General features: G+C 43.4%; 1 protein-coding gene across 3 annotated transcripts in view; it reads right to left on the bottom strand.

Annotated features, from left to right (window-relative positions):
* Positions 1–9,711: 9,711 nt before the first annotated feature.
* The window catches only part of PDZD2 (PDZ domain containing 2), a 184,586-nt gene continuing 172,367 nt past the window's right edge, over positions 9,712–21,930 (bottom strand). For all 3 annotated transcript variants that reach the window (XM_088152773.1, XM_088152775.1, XM_088152776.1), the window contains exons 21-24: positions 21,815–21,916; positions 16,368–16,632; positions 15,568–15,702; positions 9,712–15,087 (exon numbers count right to left, since the gene is read on the bottom strand). In XM_088152773.1, the coding sequence (XP_088008899.1) occupies positions 14,921–15,087; positions 15,568–15,702; positions 16,368–16,632; positions 21,815–21,916 (669 nt within the window). In that variant the 3' untranslated portion in view covers positions 9,712–14,920. The remainder of the gene's footprint in view (positions 15,088–15,567; positions 15,703–16,367; positions 16,633–21,814; positions 21,917–21,930) is intronic.

Raw genomic sequence — 21,930 nt, 5'->3', positions numbered from 1 at the left:
TGTTGGGCTGCCTCTGATGTTCCCAGCGATCAAAGCTGTAGTCTCAGCAGATCTGGAATGTGCAGGTTGGGTGTGGCTCCCAAAGAGCGTAGTTGTTCTTCTAACACCGTTGTAGCCTCACAGCAGCTCTCACACTTAAACTACTCGCAGGAACGCGAAACCATACATGGCAGACTCCCTTGGGAAGAGTTTGCCTTATCCATCCGGGCAAACGTTAATTCAGGCTAGAACCTCATAATCCTCTTCCCAGAACAGAACATTTATCAGAGGGGAGATAACAAGCGCGGGAAGAAAATTGTGTTGTTATTGTTTGGAGAAGACAATAAATCTTAATTCCCACCAGACCAACCTTCCTATTGTAATTCAAAGCAGGTGACTGCAGCTAGCTGACCTTGGTTGATCTTAAAGGCTGAGAGGGTTAGACTTGGCTGGTGCTTGTATGGGAAACCACCAGGAGGTCCAAAGCTGGAAGGCTAGATCAGCAAGTTGGAAAAAAAAAACAATCGCAGGGAAGGCAGTTGCCAACCATTTAATTATTCAACAGCATCTGGGAGAGGATCAAAATCAGCAAGATGGCAGAAGAGGGCCATGATGCAACTCTGTGTGTGCACTGGGATGGTATATATGTTCAAAGGGGTAAAGCTTACATCATGACGCTCTGTCTTGTCAATTCTGAAGGCCGCTCTCAATATTGTTGCCAAGAAAACTACATGGATGTCTTCATGTAGTCAGTAGACTTGAACTCAACCTGAGGGATGACATACACACACCCTGCAGAAACTGATGACAGCAGCCCCAGAGTGCCAATTGTTGGGGGGGGGGGCACTGTGTACAGATGGTGGAAATGCAGGACTTTTGTCACTCCAAGAAGAGCCTTTCCTTGAACCCAGGAGTTTGCCACAATAGGCTTTTGATTACTATCTTTAGGGGGGCACCCTCCCCACAATGGTGGTTGAGGCCAGGAGGTATCTAGATTTGACATAACTGAAGTTGAATTAACTGATCAAACTATTATGATTACTTCCAATGGATGTCATCATTTTTCTACTCAGTCATGTTAAAAATGACAATTTCAGGTAACTTTTGGAGAGGTGTTGGGGGCTGCCCTCAATCCTCTGGGGCCTCAGTTGTGCATCCTGCTTCACCCAGTAGTGCAGGAGGAAGAGGAGGCAGCAGTGTCTTTGGCAACGGCCTGCTTTATCAGGCTGGGTGGATCAAACCAGAACAGCCTGACAGCCATTGTCTCATCGCTTTGTGTCTTCTGTGGGGACTGAGGAGAAATCTCCCCACCCCTTCAGCCCCCCTTGCCTAGCAGATCTATGAGGCTGCAAAGGTTTGGCAGACATTGCTGCTATTCTTGCAGGGCAGGGCCAGCTCCCATTTAAGCATGAGATTAAAAAAAAAAAAATCAGTGAGGCCTGTGAGGAGATCTCAGGAGCTCTTATCCCCATTAGGTCCATGGCCACTGAACTGGCCCCATTGGCTCTCCAACAGAAGTTCTCACCTTCTGGGTCCAAGGAGAAAGGTTTTGCCACACCTATTCCTTGTGAAATGGCTCCAGTTTCCTCCTGATACCCCCTCCCTTGGCACTTTCGTTAGTTCCAGACAAGTGGGTAACAAAGTAAGAGATCCAAAATCAAGGGAGATGAGTCATATCTGGCACATCCTGACCGCTGAGCATTTCCTGGCTGTGCTGCCATCGAAACAGCGCAGCCAGGAAATGCTCAGTTTCAACGCTTGCAGTTGGAGTCCAAAAGCCAGAAGAAGAAGGCAGCTTGGTGACAGAGCAAGAGCTGAAGGGCCTCCCGGGCCAGACGTCTTCCAGGGAGACCCTTGGAAGCCCAGTCCTGGCTATGCCATCCCCCAGTGTCCAGCTTCCCGCCCCGGTACTTTCTCTTTCTCCCTCCCTCACCCAACACAGCCTCATTCAGTCTCTTGCCCATCGGGACACAGCATGTGTCAAAAAGGGATGGGGCTTTGGTCACATGGAGCAGCAGCCATATTGACTTTTTGACCCCCTCCCCACAAACACCTGGCAGGGATAGAAGGGAAGACCTTCAGGACAGAAGGTTCCACATGAATGACCAATCATATCAAGCAGTGCTTTGTGGCTGGTCATCTTCCCCTTGGCAGCTGTTTTTCGAAGGGATGGGTTGCTGGGTTGCCATTTTGTCAGAGCACCTAGAACCTGTTCTCGCAATCCCCTCAACTCAAGCTGGGGATCCCTGTCTGGGTAAGAAGCCTGGGGTGCCAGCTCCAGCACAGGTGGAGATGCCCAGTTGGGCAAGCCCTGTATTTATGTGTTGACTAATCAACACTATTACCTATCTATCATCTATCTCTATCTCTCTAACATCTATCACTATCATCTATCTATCTATCTATCTATCTATCTATCTATCTATCTATCTATCTATCTATCTATCTATCTATCTATCTATCTATCATCTCTCTCTCTCTCTCTCTCTATCATCTCTGTCTCTCTATCCCCTATCTATCATCTATCTATCTATCTATCTATCTATCTATCTATCTATCTATCTATCTATCTATCTATCTATCTATCTATCAGCTCTCTCTGTCTCTGTCTCTGTCTCTCTATCTCTATCTCTATCATCTATCTATATCTATCATCTCTGTCTCTCTATCCCCTATCTATCTATCTATCTATCTATCTATCTATCTATCTATCTATCTATCTATCTATCAGCTCTCTCTGTCTCTCTATCTCTATCATCCATCCATCCATCCATCCATCCATCCATCCATCCATCCATCCATCCATCTATCTATCTAGTCTACTCGTTCTTAAAGTGCTGTACAGAAAACCCAACCTTCTCCGTGACTTTGGGCCACTGAAATCCTGATTTGCCCCTCCTCCCCAAAGGGCCACCTGTGTTACTAGTCTGGTCTGTCAGCACCAGAGCAGCTGAAGGGACGGTCCTTCCATCATCTACCTGCCATTGTTTTCAAGGGAGTTCATTGACCTCTTGTGACTCTGGGACAGCTGTTCCGCTCTCGAGCTTCCTGTTTTCCGGTATCGGTTCAAAGTGCACCAAATTCAGGCCATTCTCACTTCCTGCCTTGGCACGCTGGCTTGCTGGCTTCTGCCTGGGGAATGGCCCTCCCCAGCGATTGGTGATTTGGAAACAGCTGAGGAGGGTGTTTCTCTGGGACGCTCCCCCCCACTACTGAATAAACAGGAATTAACTTATAGGTGGCCCTTCGGGCAGCCACGCCTTGCTCCGAAAAGGGTATAAATATTCCCTGTTACTTTAATAGCCACACCGCGTCATGCTTCTCACAGTCCGGGAGATGTGCACTAAATAAAGAGCCTCGGAGCCTTAGATATGACTCAGTGGATAACCTGCTAGTCCACTTCTCAGCCTTTGCGTGGCAGAGAGAGTCAGCAGCCTGTGTCTCCTGCCGCCTGGCCCCATTCCCTGTCTGGAGAGAGGAAAGGTGGTGTGGGAGTTGGTGTGTTGAACTAGTGCAACATAGACAGCAAGAGTGGAAACCCGCTGGGGGAGTTTGGGTAGATACTGTCTCTCCCGACCCAGCCTACCCCACAGGGTTGTTGTTGTGGGGAAAAACTGAAGGTGGGAAGGCTGTTTTGGCTCCTGAAAAAAAGGCAGGATATAAAGCAGTGTTTTTCAAACTTGGCCACTTTAAGATGTGTGGGCTCCAACTCCCAGCATGGCTGGCTGGGGAATTCTGGGAGTTGAAGCCCACACATCTTAAAGTGGTCAAGTTTGAAAAAACTGATATAAAGCAACCAACTGACTATCTATTCTCCTACCTTCAGAAAAAGAGGATGCTGTCGTATCACCTGGTATATTCTACAGATTTTCACACCCCGCCCATCGCCTGCACACCCCACTGGAATCGCCAGTGGGTTGAAACAACAAGATTTACGTAGCAGCGGTGACAGTGATGATAACAACAACCATTTGCTAGATTTACAGGGATTGACGTAAATGAAGAGACAGCCTGGTCTGGGAATGACGGTTCGAAAATCAATAGAGATGAATATATGTAGCTCAGGGTTGAACCGTGGAGTCCTTGGGGTTCTCTGAGCTTGGTTCTTTTCTTGCAAACGTTTCATGACCATTCATTTACCGAGCCGGGTCATGAAACATTTGCAAGAAAAGAACCAAGCTCAGAGAACCCCAAGGACTCCACGGTTCGAAAATCATCTGGTTTTTTTCTTGGACTTGAATGTGGGGACTAACTGGGACAACTTGCTGGTTCTAAGTAACTGGGGGAGTGGGAAGGAAATACCTGGAGCCATCACTGTGTGGTCTTCCTGGGAAGAATGGAAACAGCACGGTGAAATTTGGGCTGAGGGGGTATAGTGCCCAGGAAAAAGAGAATGGCAGCATTCTGGATGCCATTTTGCATGGTCCTTTTCTTCTCTGCCCTACTGAGCTGCAGATAAACGCATAGCAAACATTTGCCTCTTCCTGGGAGGTAATTATGATTAGCTTTGCATGCCATTGCTTCCTTCAAAAAAAAGCAAAACACTATTTATAGCCTGGGAGGTTTTTTTTCTTAATTGATTTTTTGAACGGTCTTTGTACGCCTAAAAAAACGAGACCAGAGTAACAAAACCATATGGAAAATAATGACACATCAGCCTAGCTAATTCCGGAAATAAGATTTTCACCTGGGGCAGAGGCACAACTGCTTGCAATACTGGTTTTTCTTATCAGCCCACCTTCCCCCTACGGGAAGGAGGTTCCAGATTTGCAATTCTCAGCAGTTTCAGCCCAGCAGGTCCCCAGGCAGAACAGGGTCTGGCTGGCAGAGGTGTCTGTGATCAAAAGAGTCAAAACGATGGCCATGATGGCGTAACTGAACCTGCACTTGGTTTTTATGTGTCTTGTGCGTGCAATGTACATCAAAGCCACGTAGAACTTCAACTGTGCCATCACAACTGCCTTCTTGACTTTTTTTAACCATGGCCCGTGGACATTTCTACTGGCTGTCTTACGCTGTAGACGGGACGAAGGGTCCCTCACCAACCTACATCAGCCTCCTCTCAACACGGCACCTTCCAGAACCTTTGGGATGACCAACTTTTAATTTTTCCTCCAGTGCAAGGGCATCTGCAGGGTATGATCAAAAAATCAAGATGGCAGCCATAAAGATGCAAAGGAAGCTCCACGATGCCCATAAAAAGTAGCCAGGCCTTTACCCTGTTGTATTCAATTGCACACTTGACTTTCTCAACCACCTCGTGCAGATGCTGCTCCTCAACTGTCTTCGCCCCTCTCCAGCCTCCAAAAAGCATGGGTGCTCCTGAAATAAACTGCTGCATTTATAGTGGAGTCATGGACTCAGGGATGGAGGCAGATTAAGTTGATAGTGTTGGGTGAAACCAATGCATCTTATGCAGTGCATTGGAATCAGTTCCCCAAAAGTTTTCCAGGGTGGTGGGACATGCAAATAGAGCTCTTGTCTGCAAGCTTTTAGCAGGTGTGGTTTTTTGGAATTGAATCGTAAGCAGTGCAGAACTCTGCCATGGGCCTACGAAAGAGGATGAGGAACACCACAGGGGTATGTGTAAAAATCTTCAAGATGGCGGGTGTGTCATCATGATTGATTGCTACCCTTCCCGGCACATGAGTGTAATTGCTGTGAACTGTGACTCAGAGAGCCTAGATGATAAAGTTAGTTTTATTACCTACATCTATCCTTTGTTCCTGGAGGGGTAAAAAATTACTCAGGGGGAGAAAAATTATGTCTCAGCTGGTAGTGACAAACAGCTGACCGAGAAACAGTAGCTACATAGACTTACGGAACTGAATTTTGAATTTCTGAGTGAAACTGCCACCAGCACAAATCCTTTTGTCCAGATCCAAAGCCTGCAGGGCTGTTAACAGCAGCCTCTTAATGCTTGAAGTTCTATTTTAAAGCGAGGGTTAACCTGTGCTTATAACGATCTCTGGGATAGCGATGGCTCTTATGAGCATCTATCCAGAAGGAACCCCCACTGGTTTATTTCCAGATAAAGTGTCCTGGATTGCAGTTTTTCAAGGCTTCATTGTGTCGAGATCAAATACAAGGACTTTTTCCCCAGGTGGCGATGTCCTGATTTCCAAAGCCAAGCAAATAGAGATAAGGAAGGGTGGATTTTATTTTTGCTGGCTATTAACTGACTTGCCTAGGTGACTCTACCTTTATTTGTTCCAACTGTAATCCATCTTGCTTATATATGTGAATGCAAGATGGAATTCCATCTGCCATTCAGATCTCCCTGGTCAAAATCCAGTGATGTAAACTCTGCACCATAAGTAGTTTTGGCCTTCCAGAGGGCACTGAACATCTGGAGCATCTACACAGGGGTGGGTGGTCAAAAAAGTAAAAATGGTGTGTGTGCATTCAAAACCATATCCCTTTTTTTACATGTGACACGCATGCAATGGACTTTAAAAGGTGCAGGGCACTGATCACACAATTGCAACCATAATCTTCACTTTATGACCGCCATCTTGGAGACACTCAGCCCCATAATGTGGCTTGCTATTGGCAATGCTGGCTTAGGCTGCCAGGAATTGTTCTCCAGCCTCCGGAGAGCCACACATACACCACTTGCAATGTAGAGGCTAATTTTCTGGTCTTGGATTATGGAGTCGCAGCTTCAGATCTCTACCCTTGAGGTCTCTGAGTGATTTCAGATCAGTCATTCTCTCTCAGTGGATCTTACCATACAAGGATAATGTTGCTGGAGATAAAATGAGGGGCGATGCCCTGTATGTCTTGAGCTCCCAAAGAAAAGGTAACATATAAACACAATTAAAAAGTACCTTCAGTAAAGTTCTGTTCTGCTCCAGAGCTTTTGAAACTTTTTAAGTGTGGTTTCAGAAATGGAAATGAATAAGGAAAAGTAATCTAAAAGTAAAGGTTTTAATTTAGATCCCTATTCTGGGGGAGAACCATGTTAACATGCTACAACAGCAAAGAGTTTTGTAGCAACTTTTAGAGCTGGGATCTCAAACTCAAACTGGAAAATTATTTGCAGCACCAGAACTGCCTGATTACAAGAGCTGCAACACGGAAGCCTTTTTACGCACTGGTAAGAACCGTTGTTTGAGATGGCAGCCGTATAAAAGTTCTAAATCAGTGTTTCTCAACCTCAGCAATTGTGAGATGCGTGGACTTCAACTTCCAGGATTCTGGAAGTTGAAGTCCATGTCTTGAAGCTGCCAAGGTTGAGAAACACTGTTCTGAATGAAGCCGTTGGATCTGCAGAGCAGACTCCCGGGAACCCAGTGGTAATGCGGTGGCATGAAAACTCCAGGCAGAGGGGCCTCCCTCCCAATTCCCACCCCAGCCAGCCCCAGGTCATCACCCTGCCTGGTTTTCTGGGCCCCATTATTGGCCATGATCAGTGGGTCTCTCTCCCTGAGGTACCCTGGAAGGGCAAGGGAGTAAGGTTACCCTAGATAGGCCATGAGCCCCACTTTCTGCTAAACCTAAAGCTTTAGCAAGCAAGTGGGGAAGGTCAACTGCCTCTTGGTGCCCCAAGGAAGGATCCTTAGCCCCTGGTAGCCAGATGGGCAAATGCCCATCTTCAGCAGTTATGCTCCCACTGTTTGTGAGTTGTGTGCTTATCATTTTACCTTGCCAGTGAGACAATACCAACACCCCGCCTTTGCTTTCAGTTTCCTTGAAATGGGCAGGGAGCTTTGGGGCAATCTTTTTTAGACAGCCTCACAAACTGAGAAACATGTGTCCTGCAGCTCTGACTCTTCCCTGGTATTCTTGTGAGCCATAAAAAGTGACTCGGAGGCCACGTGAACAGGTCGAATGCACTGTGACCACAACATGAATGATGCAATGGTACTTAGATGTTCCTGTTTCCTTCTGTATTTAGAAAAAGAAATTGAAATTAAAACAGGACATGCATAGGTTGTCTGTTACTGAAGATGCTTCCTATAATTTTTGCCTAGGCCCAGAGTTGTGGGGGAAAGGAGATAATGTGTCACTATCTAAATCCAGCCACCTCTCTCTCACACCTTACGTTAAGGTTTTTCAACCTTGGCAACTTTAAGCTGGGTGGAGGGGGAATACTTGGCAAGGCTGGCTGAGGAATTCTGGGAGTTGAAGTCCACCCATCTTAAAGCTGCCAAGGTTGAGAAACACTGTCATAGGTTCTAATGTTATTGTGTAATGAACTGCAGTTAACTTTAAACCCTTGCATGCATCTAGTTTTGTAGGCATTTTTAAAATGTGTCAGAAGCTATTGTGATTTTGCCCCCCAGAGAATGCTGTGTCAGAAACCAAAGGGAATCTCACTTTGTGATTTTATACTTAGTGAAATATGCCAACTTTGGCAGCAAGAAACAGAACAATGCCACCCTCCGGTGCTTGTAAACACCAAGTATTGCCCAATTGCTGGCCTTTTTTCCTCTTTCCTGCGCCCAGCCTTTCATAATGCTTCATCTGTTTATGTGAATGTGTCTGTGTTTGTGGGCGTGCAGCAATACACAATATGCACGCCCTGCTCTAGGATACACTGTTTAGAGAAATAACCAAAACTATTGTAAAACCCCAAACCTCAAACCACTCCAAAATGTAAAATAATAGAGTCCCCGCAAAATATGAGAAAATTTAAAGAAGCAACAAGCAGTTAAGACTTCATTAGTATTAACAATAATTATTAGCAGAATTGCACTTTTGGAAGGCCCTGAAGGACTTGGTTAGGGACAGATCTTCATGGAAATAATCTATTTGTGTGGTTTCTAGGAGTCCAAAATGACTCAATGGCACATAATCGATTAGCAGAATTATTAACATTTGATTATCAGCACTGCTTCTGTTCACGAACATCTTCCCTAACAAAGGCCCCAGATGAATGCAAATCTCCAACAGTGTACAATACGTTAGGAAACGGTTGCAAAGCTGCTGTAAGGTTGAGAGAGAGTGTTTCCTTTCAAGGGTTAAGCCAGAAGAGTAAAACTGCTGGCTGTCATTCCTATATTGCTGCACCCACTGCCACCTAATGGGCAAACAGGGGGTAGGGTAGGATTTATTTATTCATTTGGTGCTAGGTTGCAAACAAATTGAGAATTTTGAATGTGTTATTGGGGGCTCTCAGCCCTTGCTTGCTAGTCACTAGATTTCCTGTACCGCCTGACTTAAAAAAACAACAACCACAACTTATTTTAATAAAGGATAAACAAATAGGAAGCTAACATGATTCAAAACAAATATAATTCACTGCTTTGCAATAACCTTGGGTCCCACAAAAGCCCCACTAAGATAATAGAAATATCATGGGGGTGGGGTGGGGTTAATTTTCTGGTAAAATACTGTGTTTCAGTGGATATGCCCTCCATGGGGAAAAAAGGGCCATTTTTGTAAATAAAGATTCCATTTTGAGTTTTTGACACCCTTGTGAGGATGCCCTTGCCAACATATTTAGGTATAATGTGGGCTTTTCAACCACGGCTTCGCATCTTGTTTGAATCAAGCCATTATATTTTGTAGCCCATGCTTGATGAAGTAGTATGTTTTTCAAACCTAGGCCACTATGATTTAAACAAACCACGATTGAGCAAATGAGAGGTTAGCACAATGTGTTCACTGAGCAAAGTGTCAAGACTGTAAGACGAGCGACATATTGGAAAATAAAAATTACGTTAAGATTCCTGCATTTCAACACAATAATAAACCAATAAAGTAACATTATTATTTATTTTCCGAAGTCACTAAAAAAAAAAAAACTGCAGTGAAAGTTTTTTTTTTTTAAGAGATGTTCATTCACACAATGGGAGTAAAGCACATTTGGAAAGGTACACAGTTTCCTTCCTATTATTGCACTTCTCTTTTTACAACAAGGCATTTAAAAATAATCTGAACACGAAGGACATATTTATATAAACTGTAGTGTTAATATGCAATATCGTACTGGAAGTAATGGGTTGCAGTTAAAAACTACGCCTAAAGTGTATGGAGAATTGTGGCCTGTCTCATACAAAAGGGCAAAAGGAGGCAGTGGTGTCCGCAAGGGAGGTAAAAGAAGTCAAGATGGCGGCTGAACCGATGCAAAGCCCCGCCCCCTTTTTACACGAATCAGATGCTTGGATCGCATGGTTGCAGAAGCCATCTTGACTGTTTTGACACCCACCCCACGCTCTCTGGGTAAGAGAGGGGTAGCAAACCTATGTCTGGGTGGCTTTGTAACATTTATGGGAATCACATGAATGTTACAAAGGTAGAAATTAGCATGATAGTTTGTACTCTATAATTCACAAGATGTTTACTATCGCTTCTATTGTGGTGGGATTCTGAGTTCTCCCAACTTTCATTATGTCTTTGTACTACTTCCTTGCTCCATTGGTTTCCGACAAGGTGCCACTTTCTGTGACATGAGGAATATATATTCCACCCAGCTTCTGCGATATGCTAATTTCAAATCCACTAATCCAAAATGATTATTATCAGGCTGACAGCTCATCCGTAATAGGGACAGATAATTGATGTCTAGAGCAAGGTAGAAGACAGCATAAAAATAAAATTAATCATAACTTTTAAGCGATATCCATCATTTTATCACATAATTAACTCTTGTGTCTGGTGAACAGAGACATACACAGTCTGAATACTTTCTGAATAATACCCTTGTAACGGTTCCAAATTAATATCTATAAAATTACAACACATTAAGTTCACTTTTCAGGTATACATCAAGTGGCTGATGGTGAATTCGCACATGAAGCAACTAGGTTTTAAATGTATCTTTATCCCAGCAATTGTGGAAGGGAAGAAACAGAACCGTGCCAACAGTGCAATGGTGGACAATGTATCAGCCCGCCCTCAGGTTTCACCTTTGCTGCCCCCTCTCTGAGGCAGATTGCTCTAATTTAACCCCTTTTCTAATTTCACGTCATATCAGCACTACAACTCCCAGAATCCCTTTGGCCACACTGGCTACAGAATTCTGGGGCTTGTAGTTCCCATGCCTCTGGATGGCACCAGCTTGAGATAGTCTGCTGTTAACAAGAAAGAGAAGGAAATAGCAGGCTGAGGAAGACTTTTGCAGATGGTGATACAGAATCAGGATTTCAATGTAGCATTTCTATATAAATGGGGTTGAGGCAGGGAAGGGAGGTTAAGTATTTTATGCAAACATTAACGTGGGGCAGACAATGGTCGTTTAAGCTCCCTTCAGCCTCAGTTTTCAAACTGTCCCAATCCAACACAGAGACCCTGAAAAGCAAACTTCTCCCTTGCAGAACACCCCTCCCAACCACTGATTGGATGCAGGGCCCCAAGCCCCACCTTCTGCTGCCTGCCTAGCCAATAGAGAAGGGACAGAGGGTATAATGAGGCCTTGCCTTGCCAGTCTGATTATAGGGGTTGGTGGTATACCAAGTCCCTCCTGGAGAAAGTGAACAGGGCTGTGCAATGCAATCCTGCTAACTGGTGGAAATGGTGAATTTTGATAGAGTTAGCATGAAGGTGTGCTGTCCGAGGTGCTGGACCAGATATCTGACTTGAGTTAGGGCTAACCAGATTAAATACATTTTGCCAGCAAGGGCAGGAAAGTGGATTGCAATCAATTAGTCAGATTTAAAGATCTCCATTAGATGCATTTATTTTTTCCAAAAGCACTCCTTGCAAATGCACATATGGATTGGGGGGTCATCTGCAGGGGGTTTCCAAAAAGTCATGCAGGAGACCGTGATTGTGCAAACAAAGCCTCTTTTTACATGCATCGTGATGCACATAAAAATGGGGTTGGGCTTGAATCACATTGGTAACAGTTGCCATCTTGACTTTTTTAAACCCCTCCCTGTGGATACATGGATTCAGACAAATATACAAAATAAATCCACTCACAACAAGGATGGAATGGCATGGTGTAGACAGGTTCATCATAAATATAAACCTCATTTGGTTTTCAAAATCTGGAATTGAGGGTATGTCCCTGAAACTCACACAGGAATTTAAGGCAACAGGAACAAGATATATACTCAATTAATTTCTGGTATTTATCATTTCCTTGAAAACTAATTCCCCCATTCATTTATTTAGGATTATCATACCGCGTTGTGCTGATGCATGCTTCCCCCCTCCTCCGATCATCCTGGTTTATTTAAAAACAAGGCAAAACAAAACCAGGCCAGCCTCCCTTACGTTTAGCTCTCTGCCTAAAATAATTTACCCATTAAAAGGATTTGTCAGGCATGTGCTTTGACTACGTGTGAACTATTCAGAATTCGTGTATGTGATGCTGTGGCGAAGTGCGAAGACAACCATAATTTTCTGTTCATTTTGAGATTGTGAACTACATACACATTTTCCACAATCTAGAGGGAGCATATGCAATCCCACAGAATCGCTAACAGCCTATTTAAGAAACTGCTACCACAGATGCACAAAAAGCTGCTAAACCCAACATTTTAAAACAGGATATTGAACGTTATGGCCACATAGAATTGAAATCCAGAAAAATCCACACTTTCAGGCTTGGTCTCGTAGTCTGTTTTCTCTTTGTTTCGAAAGCCACAGCAGGTGGCAGCACACGGCTGTTCTTGAGAAAGCTGTGCAGATGAGACCTGGTTAGCTCTTAGATGGGGAACGACCAGGAAATCTGGGCTGTAGACTGGAATGAAAAGTCAAGGCAAAAAAAAAAGTTTCCTTGAAGAAGGCAGTGGTAAGCCACCTCATACAATTGTCAAGAGAACTACATGGATGTGACCAAGTAGGCATCAGGAGCTGAGCTGAGCTCAAAGGAAATTTTACTCTCTCTGCAGCAACAGACGCCTAGCCAACCTTAGCTGATCTCAGAAATGCTAAGCGGGTCAGACCTGGCTAGTACTTGGATGAGTAAACAGGAAATACCAAGGCTGTACGTTACACTAGGAAGTAATATATTTATTACATATAATAATGAAGAGGGGGATGGCAACCCACTTCATACCATTGCTAAAAAAAATGGATACATCCATGTAGTTATGAGGAGTTGAGCACAACTCAAAGAAATCTTTACCTTCATGTCTGAAACTGTCTTTGCCAACTGTTCCTTCCATTCCATCTCAAAAGTATTGAATGCCATTTTAGGCAAACGAAAAGTATATTTCTTTAAAAATGTGATCCTGGTTTACTGCTTCATTTTAATAAAGTAAACTTCCCATGACATTAGGAAGACAGTATAAGTTCCATTCTTCTAATTTAAATTCTAGAGGCCACCAACTGTGATTTTGGATTATAAACTCTGAACGTTATATCCCTACTAAACCGTCCTGGAAAAACACCAATTGTCTGTAACTATATTTTCTCCCTGTATCTATCTCCAATGTGCACATAGTGTCATAGCCAAGTTTGGTGATTTAACGTTGACAGCTGAGACATTTTCATTAGCATTCCCCAAGTCCTCAAAAAATTCTCACCTCCACAATAGAAAACATATATTTTTCCAGACATTCTCATTTTTTAAACTAAAAGCATGCTGGACCCACAAAGCAGCTGAAGTCAAAACTACATGGTATATCTAGAAAGCCCTTGCAGTCATCCACGTTAGACACATTTCATCACCCAGTTTGAGTTGCAAAGTGTAAAAATATCAGACACATTCAAATCAGACTTTTTGAAAGACACTCAAGTTTCCTAATACATAGTACGTTTCCCAATAAATAGTTATCAGTTACAAAAGTTACGGCAGATACTTCTCTTTGAGAGCTAAGAGTTTAATAAGGGCCACGAGAATGAGTTCATGGCTAAACCTGAGGTGTCCTTTGTGGGGCAGTGGCTTCCATATCAACATGTCTTTCACCAAATCAGGCCACTGGTCTTTCTAAGCCAAGCACTGGTTGTTCTAGCTGGCAGCTCTTCTGGATCTTTGGCAGAACCCTTTTCCAGTTCTGCAGGTTCTGATATCCAAGACCACTGAACTGGAGATGCCCAGAACTGAATCTGGGAGCTTCACACTCAGTGAGCTAAAAATGCTGGGAACGACCATTCCGTGTGATGGAAAGGAAGATATGGAAACTCCTTGGATTATAGTAAGAAAAAACCAGATGCAATCTCCCCCCTCCACCCCCAGGTATGCTACTGAGCTTTCCATACAACCAATGCAAAACACTTTATTGTGCCATCTTTGGCATTAAAAGCAAAGGACACAGACAACCATCAATTGATTTATAAAATGCAGGGATTTTTTCCCCTATTGCTCTGGATCTGTGAGTTTGGTATCAGCTGTTCAGACTAGATGGAGATGCACTTTGCACCCGCTCCTTCATGGTCTTTTCATATCCGATGTTCCCCCAGCCCCTGGGCGTACTGAAAAGAGAGAGCAGAGCATAGACACAAAGCGTTGCTTCTGAGTGGCTGCAATAAAGGTTGACTGAGAAATCAGCAAGAAGGGAGAAACGAGATTTGGTTGGATGGAAATCTGTGGGGAAATTATGTCACCTAGGGGTGGGAAGCAGGATACCATTTGCAAAACAAGAACGCATGCTAAAACAGTTCCTCGTTTAGGTCCGCTCCAGGGTTTAGGGGATCTCTTGAAGATATCTCAGTTTTTATTAGTTGCTGCTGCTGCTACCCAGAGAACCAGTGTAGGCAGTAACCACTATGATGACTCCTGTTCCTGTTCCTGCTTCTGCTGCTGCTAAGTTGCTTGTTTTCTTCTTCAGTGAACAAGCTGACTTCAATTAAGAGAACCAGACTATGCGCACAGGCCCTCTAATGAGGTCTGAGCACCAGGTAGCTGCCTGACCATGCCAGCGCTTGACACCAGTCCTGCATGTGTAGCTCGATGCTTCTCGGCTGATTAAACCTTTCCGACCTAGTAGAATAACATCCCAGAAGCCACCATTCCACCTCCTGCAATGTATGGAATGGTGCTGGCAAACAAAACTGTAAGGTTGTGCTCAAAAGCTAAGTCAAACTCAGTGGTTTGGATCCATCATTCTGGTGGCCGATGCTTCCTGATGAGCAAGTGGATGGGCCCCTCTGGGACAGACTTGATTATGTTCCATGCATCGTAGTGCATCAGCCCAACCAGGGATTTCCCTCCAATCGCAAGAATTTCATCACCAGCTTCCAGTTTTCCAGCTTGTTCAGCAGCACCACCTGTTGGCAGAGATATCAAAGTGAAGATTGGTAGAAAGACTGAAGAAGGGCGCGCAAAAAATGTCCTGATTTCTAGCATTAAGAACTATATTATAGTTCACGGTACGAAACTGCTGTAGGTTACTTTGCTTGAAAGATGCACTGAACATTTTTGGTAAGCAGGGTGAAAATAGTGTTATAGAGAAAACAGATTAGGAATCGGCTGGCTGGTTGGATGAAGTCTAGCAAGCTGGAATTTTGAACAATACAAATATCAGGAAGTGAACTGGACTGTTCACTTCCTGTTATTTGTTAACCATTTTGTTAACTTGACATGAATCTTTTCTTCAGGGGAGATGGGTCTCTGTTCTGTTTTTGCAAAACTTGTGCAGAAAATCCCATTGAATGGGGGCCATTCACATGTGCAAAAGGGGGCAGTGAGATTTCAGACTGTCTTCAGCAAAGGAAAAAACAGGATCTTCAGAAAATTGTCCAAGTTACCTTTAAAAATTCTTTTGATAAACAAAGGTCTGTCTCCAGATACTGAAGCTTTTCCTCCGTCCAGGCTGAAACCCAAGCCAGCAGAAGTCTTCAAAAGTTCAACACAAATGGCACCGTTCAACTCTCCACTTGGAACTTTGGGGAGAAAAAATTCAGAAAACTCACTCAATGATCTTCTAATGATCAAATGTAGGTTAATCACCAGAACTAAGAGGTCATACCAAAAGGAACACAAAACAGCCCTTGACAATGCATCAGAGACATCTCTGGTTCCCCAACTCTTTGGAAAGTATAAATCATAATTTGCAGTCTTTCCTTCCTCATGTTATTTCCATTCTTTGGAATGGAAAACAGACAATTTGAGACTTTTTTTTTTAGCTGTGGGAACAGGGCTTCAGCTATGCTGTTGGAATACTTGAACTTGGATTATACAAATGCATATAAATCTAAATGTCTCTGGAAATAAAACATTCATATTTATTGCCTAATTCATAAACCAAAAGCTGAGAGCCACTGTCAGATTTCCAACTGTTCTGAATGAAAATCTAGCAGTTCAGTTCTGTTTGGGCCTGGGATAATTAAGTATCTTCCTACTTTTCAAAGGGTTATTTGGATTCTAAAGGAGTCCAACTGACAACTTGAAAGTATTTTCATATTTTCACTTGATCCATCCAAAAATTTACAATTAGAGTATGAGTCATATGGGGGCAATTCTTCCCATCATCTGCTATGATTTCTTGGTAGAGTAGAGGGGAGGGTGAATTCATTTCAAATGCTACTGAACTCATACTGTACAGTACCTGCTTCACTTCCCATGGCTGCAGCCACCAAAGTTGGCCTATCAGAAGTAGGCCTTTCAGAGCTTGGAGGAGGCATCTTTCCTCTGTCTCTCTCCTTCTTGATGACCACGATGGCATATTTATGGAGCCTGGCCTGGTGGAGCGCGTTGAGTACATCCCCGTGGACAGACCCCGCCAAACAAGTGCCATTGATAGAAAGAATGAGGTCACCACGGTGAATTTTCCCCTCCTGGGAGGCCACCCCTTTTGAAAACACCCGATGGACCTTCAAGAAGACACATTATGATGAAGATTGTCAATGGATCAAAAAATTGTTAGCTTAAAAGGTTCTCTTTTTTCCAGTTAACTAACTGATTTATGATTTTGGGGCGGGGGGGAATGCTTTCAGTCAGTGTTGACTCCTGGTGACTGCCTGGACTAGTCCCTGCAGTTTTCTTGGCAAGATTTTTGGAAGTGGCTTGCCAGTGCCTCCTTCCTAGGGCTGACAGAGAGTGACTGGCCCAAGGTCACCCAGCTGGCTTCATGCCTAAGGCAGGACTAGAACTCACAGTCTCCCAGTTTCTAGTCTTCACACAAACAGAACTTCAGTAATGGTGTCTTTTGAACCATTGGAAGAAATGTGAGACAATATCCAATTTAACAGAATCTGGCTCCTGTTATTAACAATACTAGCTGTAGCATTTTATTTGTCGTTTACTATGAAATGTAAAACAACAAACCTAAAGCAAAGTATTAAAATGTTAAAGAAACAAAGACATGTTGAATTATCAGCTGAACTGATTAAAAATGAAGCCCAATGAATCTACTGAATATGTAGATTGGCAGCTCAATTTATTCCAATTTATTATGGAATACTTCCCTGATACTGTTAATTAGAGACATGTTTTTTTTTGGAAGCAAACTATGATGCTTTTCAGAAGATTAAGAAGGAATGGACTAAATCACTGCAACTACGTAGAGGCCATTCTAGGCTAGCACTCTGTCCCTGGGGAAGCTCTCAAGCCAGGCATAACAGAGCTAGCCAGTCTCCTATCAAACCTATACAAGGATATTGTAGTCACAGAATTACAAAGTTTGTGATCACCAAAGGGCTGTCTAATGGGGCTCGGCAAGTTTCATAAATTATTTGGAAAAAATGCTTTGGACCTCATGCAAGCCCAGCACCTGTCTGCTGTTCATTAAGGAAGTCTGTCCTTTTTCAGGCTTCTGTGAGAGCATGAAAAAAAAGTTGTCCCTGTTGTATTAATTTTTTTTTTATTAAAGTTAAGATGACACTTAAGCAGCAGCGCCTTTCTTAGAGACTCATGCAGAAATGCTGCTCTTGGGCAAAGTTGAAAGTGCTTCTTCTGAATCAAGTTTTAATTTTGCATAGCCTTATCAGATAGCCCTTATATGCCGGCAGCTTCTTTAAATCATGTAATCTGGTGTACTTGTACTCTAAGTAGAGAACAGTTGGATTATTGGCTATAATAACTTCTAGTTACTGATCAATCTTTTATCCCCAAAGAAAGACGGGAATAGCACATAACACAGCAGTCTTCCCAGCTGTCCTCCAGATGTTGGGGACAGGGATTTCCAGAATTGCCGATCAGCATGGGAATTCCGGGAATTCCTTCTAGAAGGCACTAAGTTGGGGGAGACTGCATTATGGGCTATCACAACATCCTGTGAATAGCTGCATTCACCAGCAGGTTTAATCTATGCCAGAAAATTAACTCTGCCCAAAACCCTGAGCCAAAAGATAACCAAGTGGATAAGTTTATGGACTGTGCCGAAACAACAACCCTAATGAAGGTTAGAACTATCCTGATTAAGCATTATGTGGGAGTGCATCTTCTGGGTCCCTACATGATTTGTAGGGATTTACATAAGTGTGTTGTTGAATGTAGTCCATGCGTGCATTAGGGTGGTGTCTGCGGGTCAAAAACAGACCCAACCGCGCAGTTGGAGCCCCACCCTGTTTTAGGTGCATAAAAAGGGTGGGTCTTCAACTGTGCAGCTGCAGCCACCATCTTGGCTTTTTCAACATCTTCCCCCCATGCCCACTCCAGAAATTATTTGAATGAAGTATGAAATGCACTCATATGAGGCCTCAAAGGAATTCAAGCATAGTACCTCCTTTGTTGTTCATTAAAGCAGTCCGACTTTCAGGGAGGGAGCTATGCACAATCGTATGGACCACATTGGGGTTGTGGTAAAAGTCACTTTACCTTTAACGAGTGGCCCCTTTTCTCAGTCTCATGTGGAAGCCTGGAAAAAAAAGCCAGGCTGCTTTTAATGGAGAACCGAGGAGGTGCTGTGCTTGCCTGACATCCAAAACACATCTCCTAAATAATTCTCAAAGTGTGCACAAATCTCATAGATATACATATCTGGGGCATTTTTATCCTTCAAATGATTCGGCCCCTGTAAAGGAATGTGTCCTCTTGCCCAGAGAGTGCCAATTATAGTGAAACAGACCAACCACCTGCCCACTTTCCAAATAGCTACAGAATGTGGTTGAATTTGATCATGTGAGCCGAGTCTCTGTGGAAGTTGATGGAAAGATAATACAGCACGACATTTGGAATGTCAGCCAAACTCAGAAACAAATGCTTCTAATGTTTAAAACACATGGTTCTTGTAATATTTTGAGCCAAATTCCCAAGACAGGTACACTCTTTTTGGAAGCTGATTTTGAGTGCACCTAGGCAAGGGAGCTGCACTTTGCGTTAACAAGATTCTTTGTTCCACAAAGACGATGCTCTTTGCTTCGTTCAAGGGCAGGAATTATGCAATTTGCCTTCAGGCTGCTTTGGAGAATTTCTCCAGCTACTTCTAGCAAATGGAAGTACCAGAGGAAATCTCAAAACAATGTGAAGCAAACCAACATGGCAGCTTCATTTTGTTCACAGCCTCAAAGAAGAACTTCACCTGAAGCTTCACTGAAGCCGAACTTCTCTTGGACACAGTCCGAGTCTCACAGGGTCCCAGCAGGGGGCAGCATTTAGCTGACCTTGGCTGACTTTGAGACGCTAAGGAGGGTTGGACTTGTGTAGTATTTGGATGGGAGACACCTTGAAGTCCCAAGGCTGTGGCCTAGATGGGGAACTTGAAAAACACCCAAAAGGAGACAGTGGCAAACCATAATACTGTCATCAGGAGCTGAACTGAACTCAACAAAGGCTTTTCCTTCAGTCTCAAGGTATTCATCTCTACCACTCTGAAGAAGCCAATCTATTTCTGTAAAATGCATGGAATCATTCAGAAAATAATTCCTAGAAATACTATGCAAGTTGCACTGAACTCCTGAATGGAATTTTAAAAAAAACAAAATAAATTTAAGTTACAATTCAAATAGGACTGGTATAATCATGTAAGACACATAGAAGGGTCAACTACTTCCTGTAAAACCTGGAGAGAAGGTAGACTAAAAATCTCCCAGGTTTCTGATAGATGCAGTGTGTGTATGTGTATGTGTATGTGTATGTGTATGTGTGTGTGTGTGTATGTATGTATGTGTGAGTGTGTGTATATATATATATATATATATATATTTGTTTTAAATAAAGTCAGAGGCCTGAACATGCAAGTGTTTAAGAGTAGCTATTCCTCACTCATTGATTTCTGATACAGATGTAAGCTTCTCCCTGTAGCATTAATTCATGCAGGGATCCGCTAGGCAATTCTTCTCTGAGGGCGGGCAGTGCTATTGGGCCTCTGCTTCAGAAGTCACATTGCTTCTCTTTCTTGGAGCAAAGGCACAGTAGAATTCTCTGCACATATTAGAGAGGAGGTAATGTAAGAACAAGAGCCAGTTTGGTGTATGGTTAAGGTACCAGGCTAGAAACCAGGAGACGGTGAGTTCTAGTTCTGCCTTGGGCATGAAGCCAAGTGGGTGACCTTGGGCCAGTCACTCTCTCTCAGCCCTAGGAAGGAGGCAACGGCAAACCACTTCCGAAATCTTGCCAGGAAAACTGCAGGGACTTGTCCAGCAGTCGCCAGGAGTCAACACTGACTCAATGGCACATGCACACACACACACACAAAGGAAGAATAGTGGATCAGCCACTGTGTAAGAATAAGAGCAAGCCATCTGATGGTGCTTTGTGAAAGGAACCAGGAACTAATTAAAAGTAAAGTCCCCCTTCTTCAACCTGCATAGTGCGTAAGGGAATGCTTAGCTGGGAAATTCTGATAAAATTGAGTGGAGTTTATGCAAAATATGGCCCAGGTAGGGCATGGCCACCCTTGGCTCATATTCTCCACCACAAAGCTCAGCCCTGCAGGCCTGCTTAGCACTTGGGTAGAAAATCCCCAAGGAAATCTGAGTCTGTAGGCTAGCCTGGCAAGTTGAAAAAAAAACCCTAGAAGGCAACGGCAAACCACTTCCATACTTTTGCCAACTCTACACAAAATTAAAGAGTAGAATTCAAGTTGAGAGCGTTGTCCTTTTTTTTTTTTTTTACTATCCCCCATAGATGGAGGACTTTCCCCTCTACTTACAATAGAGGATAACCTGCACTCCCAGGACTGAACAACTAAATCTGTTTTCTGTGACTCCCAGAGCTTCTCCTGACTGTATTTTTGATGTTGGTTTCCTCACCATTTAGAAAAAGCACAAAAACTGTAGTATAAGCCTAAAATAAGGGGAACACTGCAAAAAGGGGGGAGAAATCAGAACTCCCTGAAAAACTAAAACAATTATTTAGTGAATTCCAGTTTCATCCATGGATGTGACGCAACTTCTCCACTGTTCCATCCCAGAATATCTTTGGGAAGAACACTGCATGAAGACGTCTTGTTCCCACGGGCCTTTTAAACCCCCAATGCTTTGAGCTTCCCTCCGCACATCCTTCCTCTCTGTTCACTATCACCCAAAACTAAGCTGGGTCAAAAGGTTGTAGCTGAGCAAAACAAAAATCAAAACTAGGTGTATAGATAAACCAAGCAAGTTCTCCAAATAAAACTTAAATTTGGATTCCATAAGTGATATTCTATTTGATATTGCCACAAATCCGGTGATTCTAAAACATTGCTGTAGGTTAAGTAGGTGCAGTTTATAGAAACCTCAAATGTTTAATTAATGTATTTCTTGCAGCCCTTTAAAACGTTTTCTCATGTCCCAGTGGCAGGTCCAAGTACACTCTGGGAATCCTGGAACACAAGGCGAATGACTGGAATTATTAAGGCAAGGATACAGCTAATGTTAGGATTTCCAGTCCCCAAAATGTGTGTGTGAGCCTATCACGGATGCTTATCTTGGCAATCTCGTGTGCATCAGAGTTTATCTGGCATCCAGGCCCCCTTGCCTCTCTGATAGCATCAACAGATGGGATACAAAATGAAGCAAGCAGGCTTTCACAATAGGATTTTACAGCTAACAAATGACTTGATAAATGAGATCTTGATCTGATTTCCAGCTGGCTTTGCAACCCACTTATAAGAAAGATGCAGTCACCACTTACGATGATTGATTTTTGTTCCAGGTCTATTCCTCCAGCGACGCTAAATCCCAGGCCAGAACCTTCCTCTTTATTCAAGACTACAAAGTAAACATCTTCTTTGCTCTGACCCAAAAAAA

Source organism: Python bivittatus, unplaced genomic scaffold (genome assembly GCF_059951505.1).
Source record: "Python bivittatus isolate LINGU-HERP-01145 unplaced genomic scaffold, Pbiv_v1 ctg000570_np1212, whole genome shotgun sequence".
Lineage (NCBI taxonomy): Eukaryota > Metazoa > Chordata > Lepidosauria > Squamata > Pythonidae > Python > Python bivittatus.
This window is presented reverse-complemented; position numbering and strand designations above follow the sequence as displayed.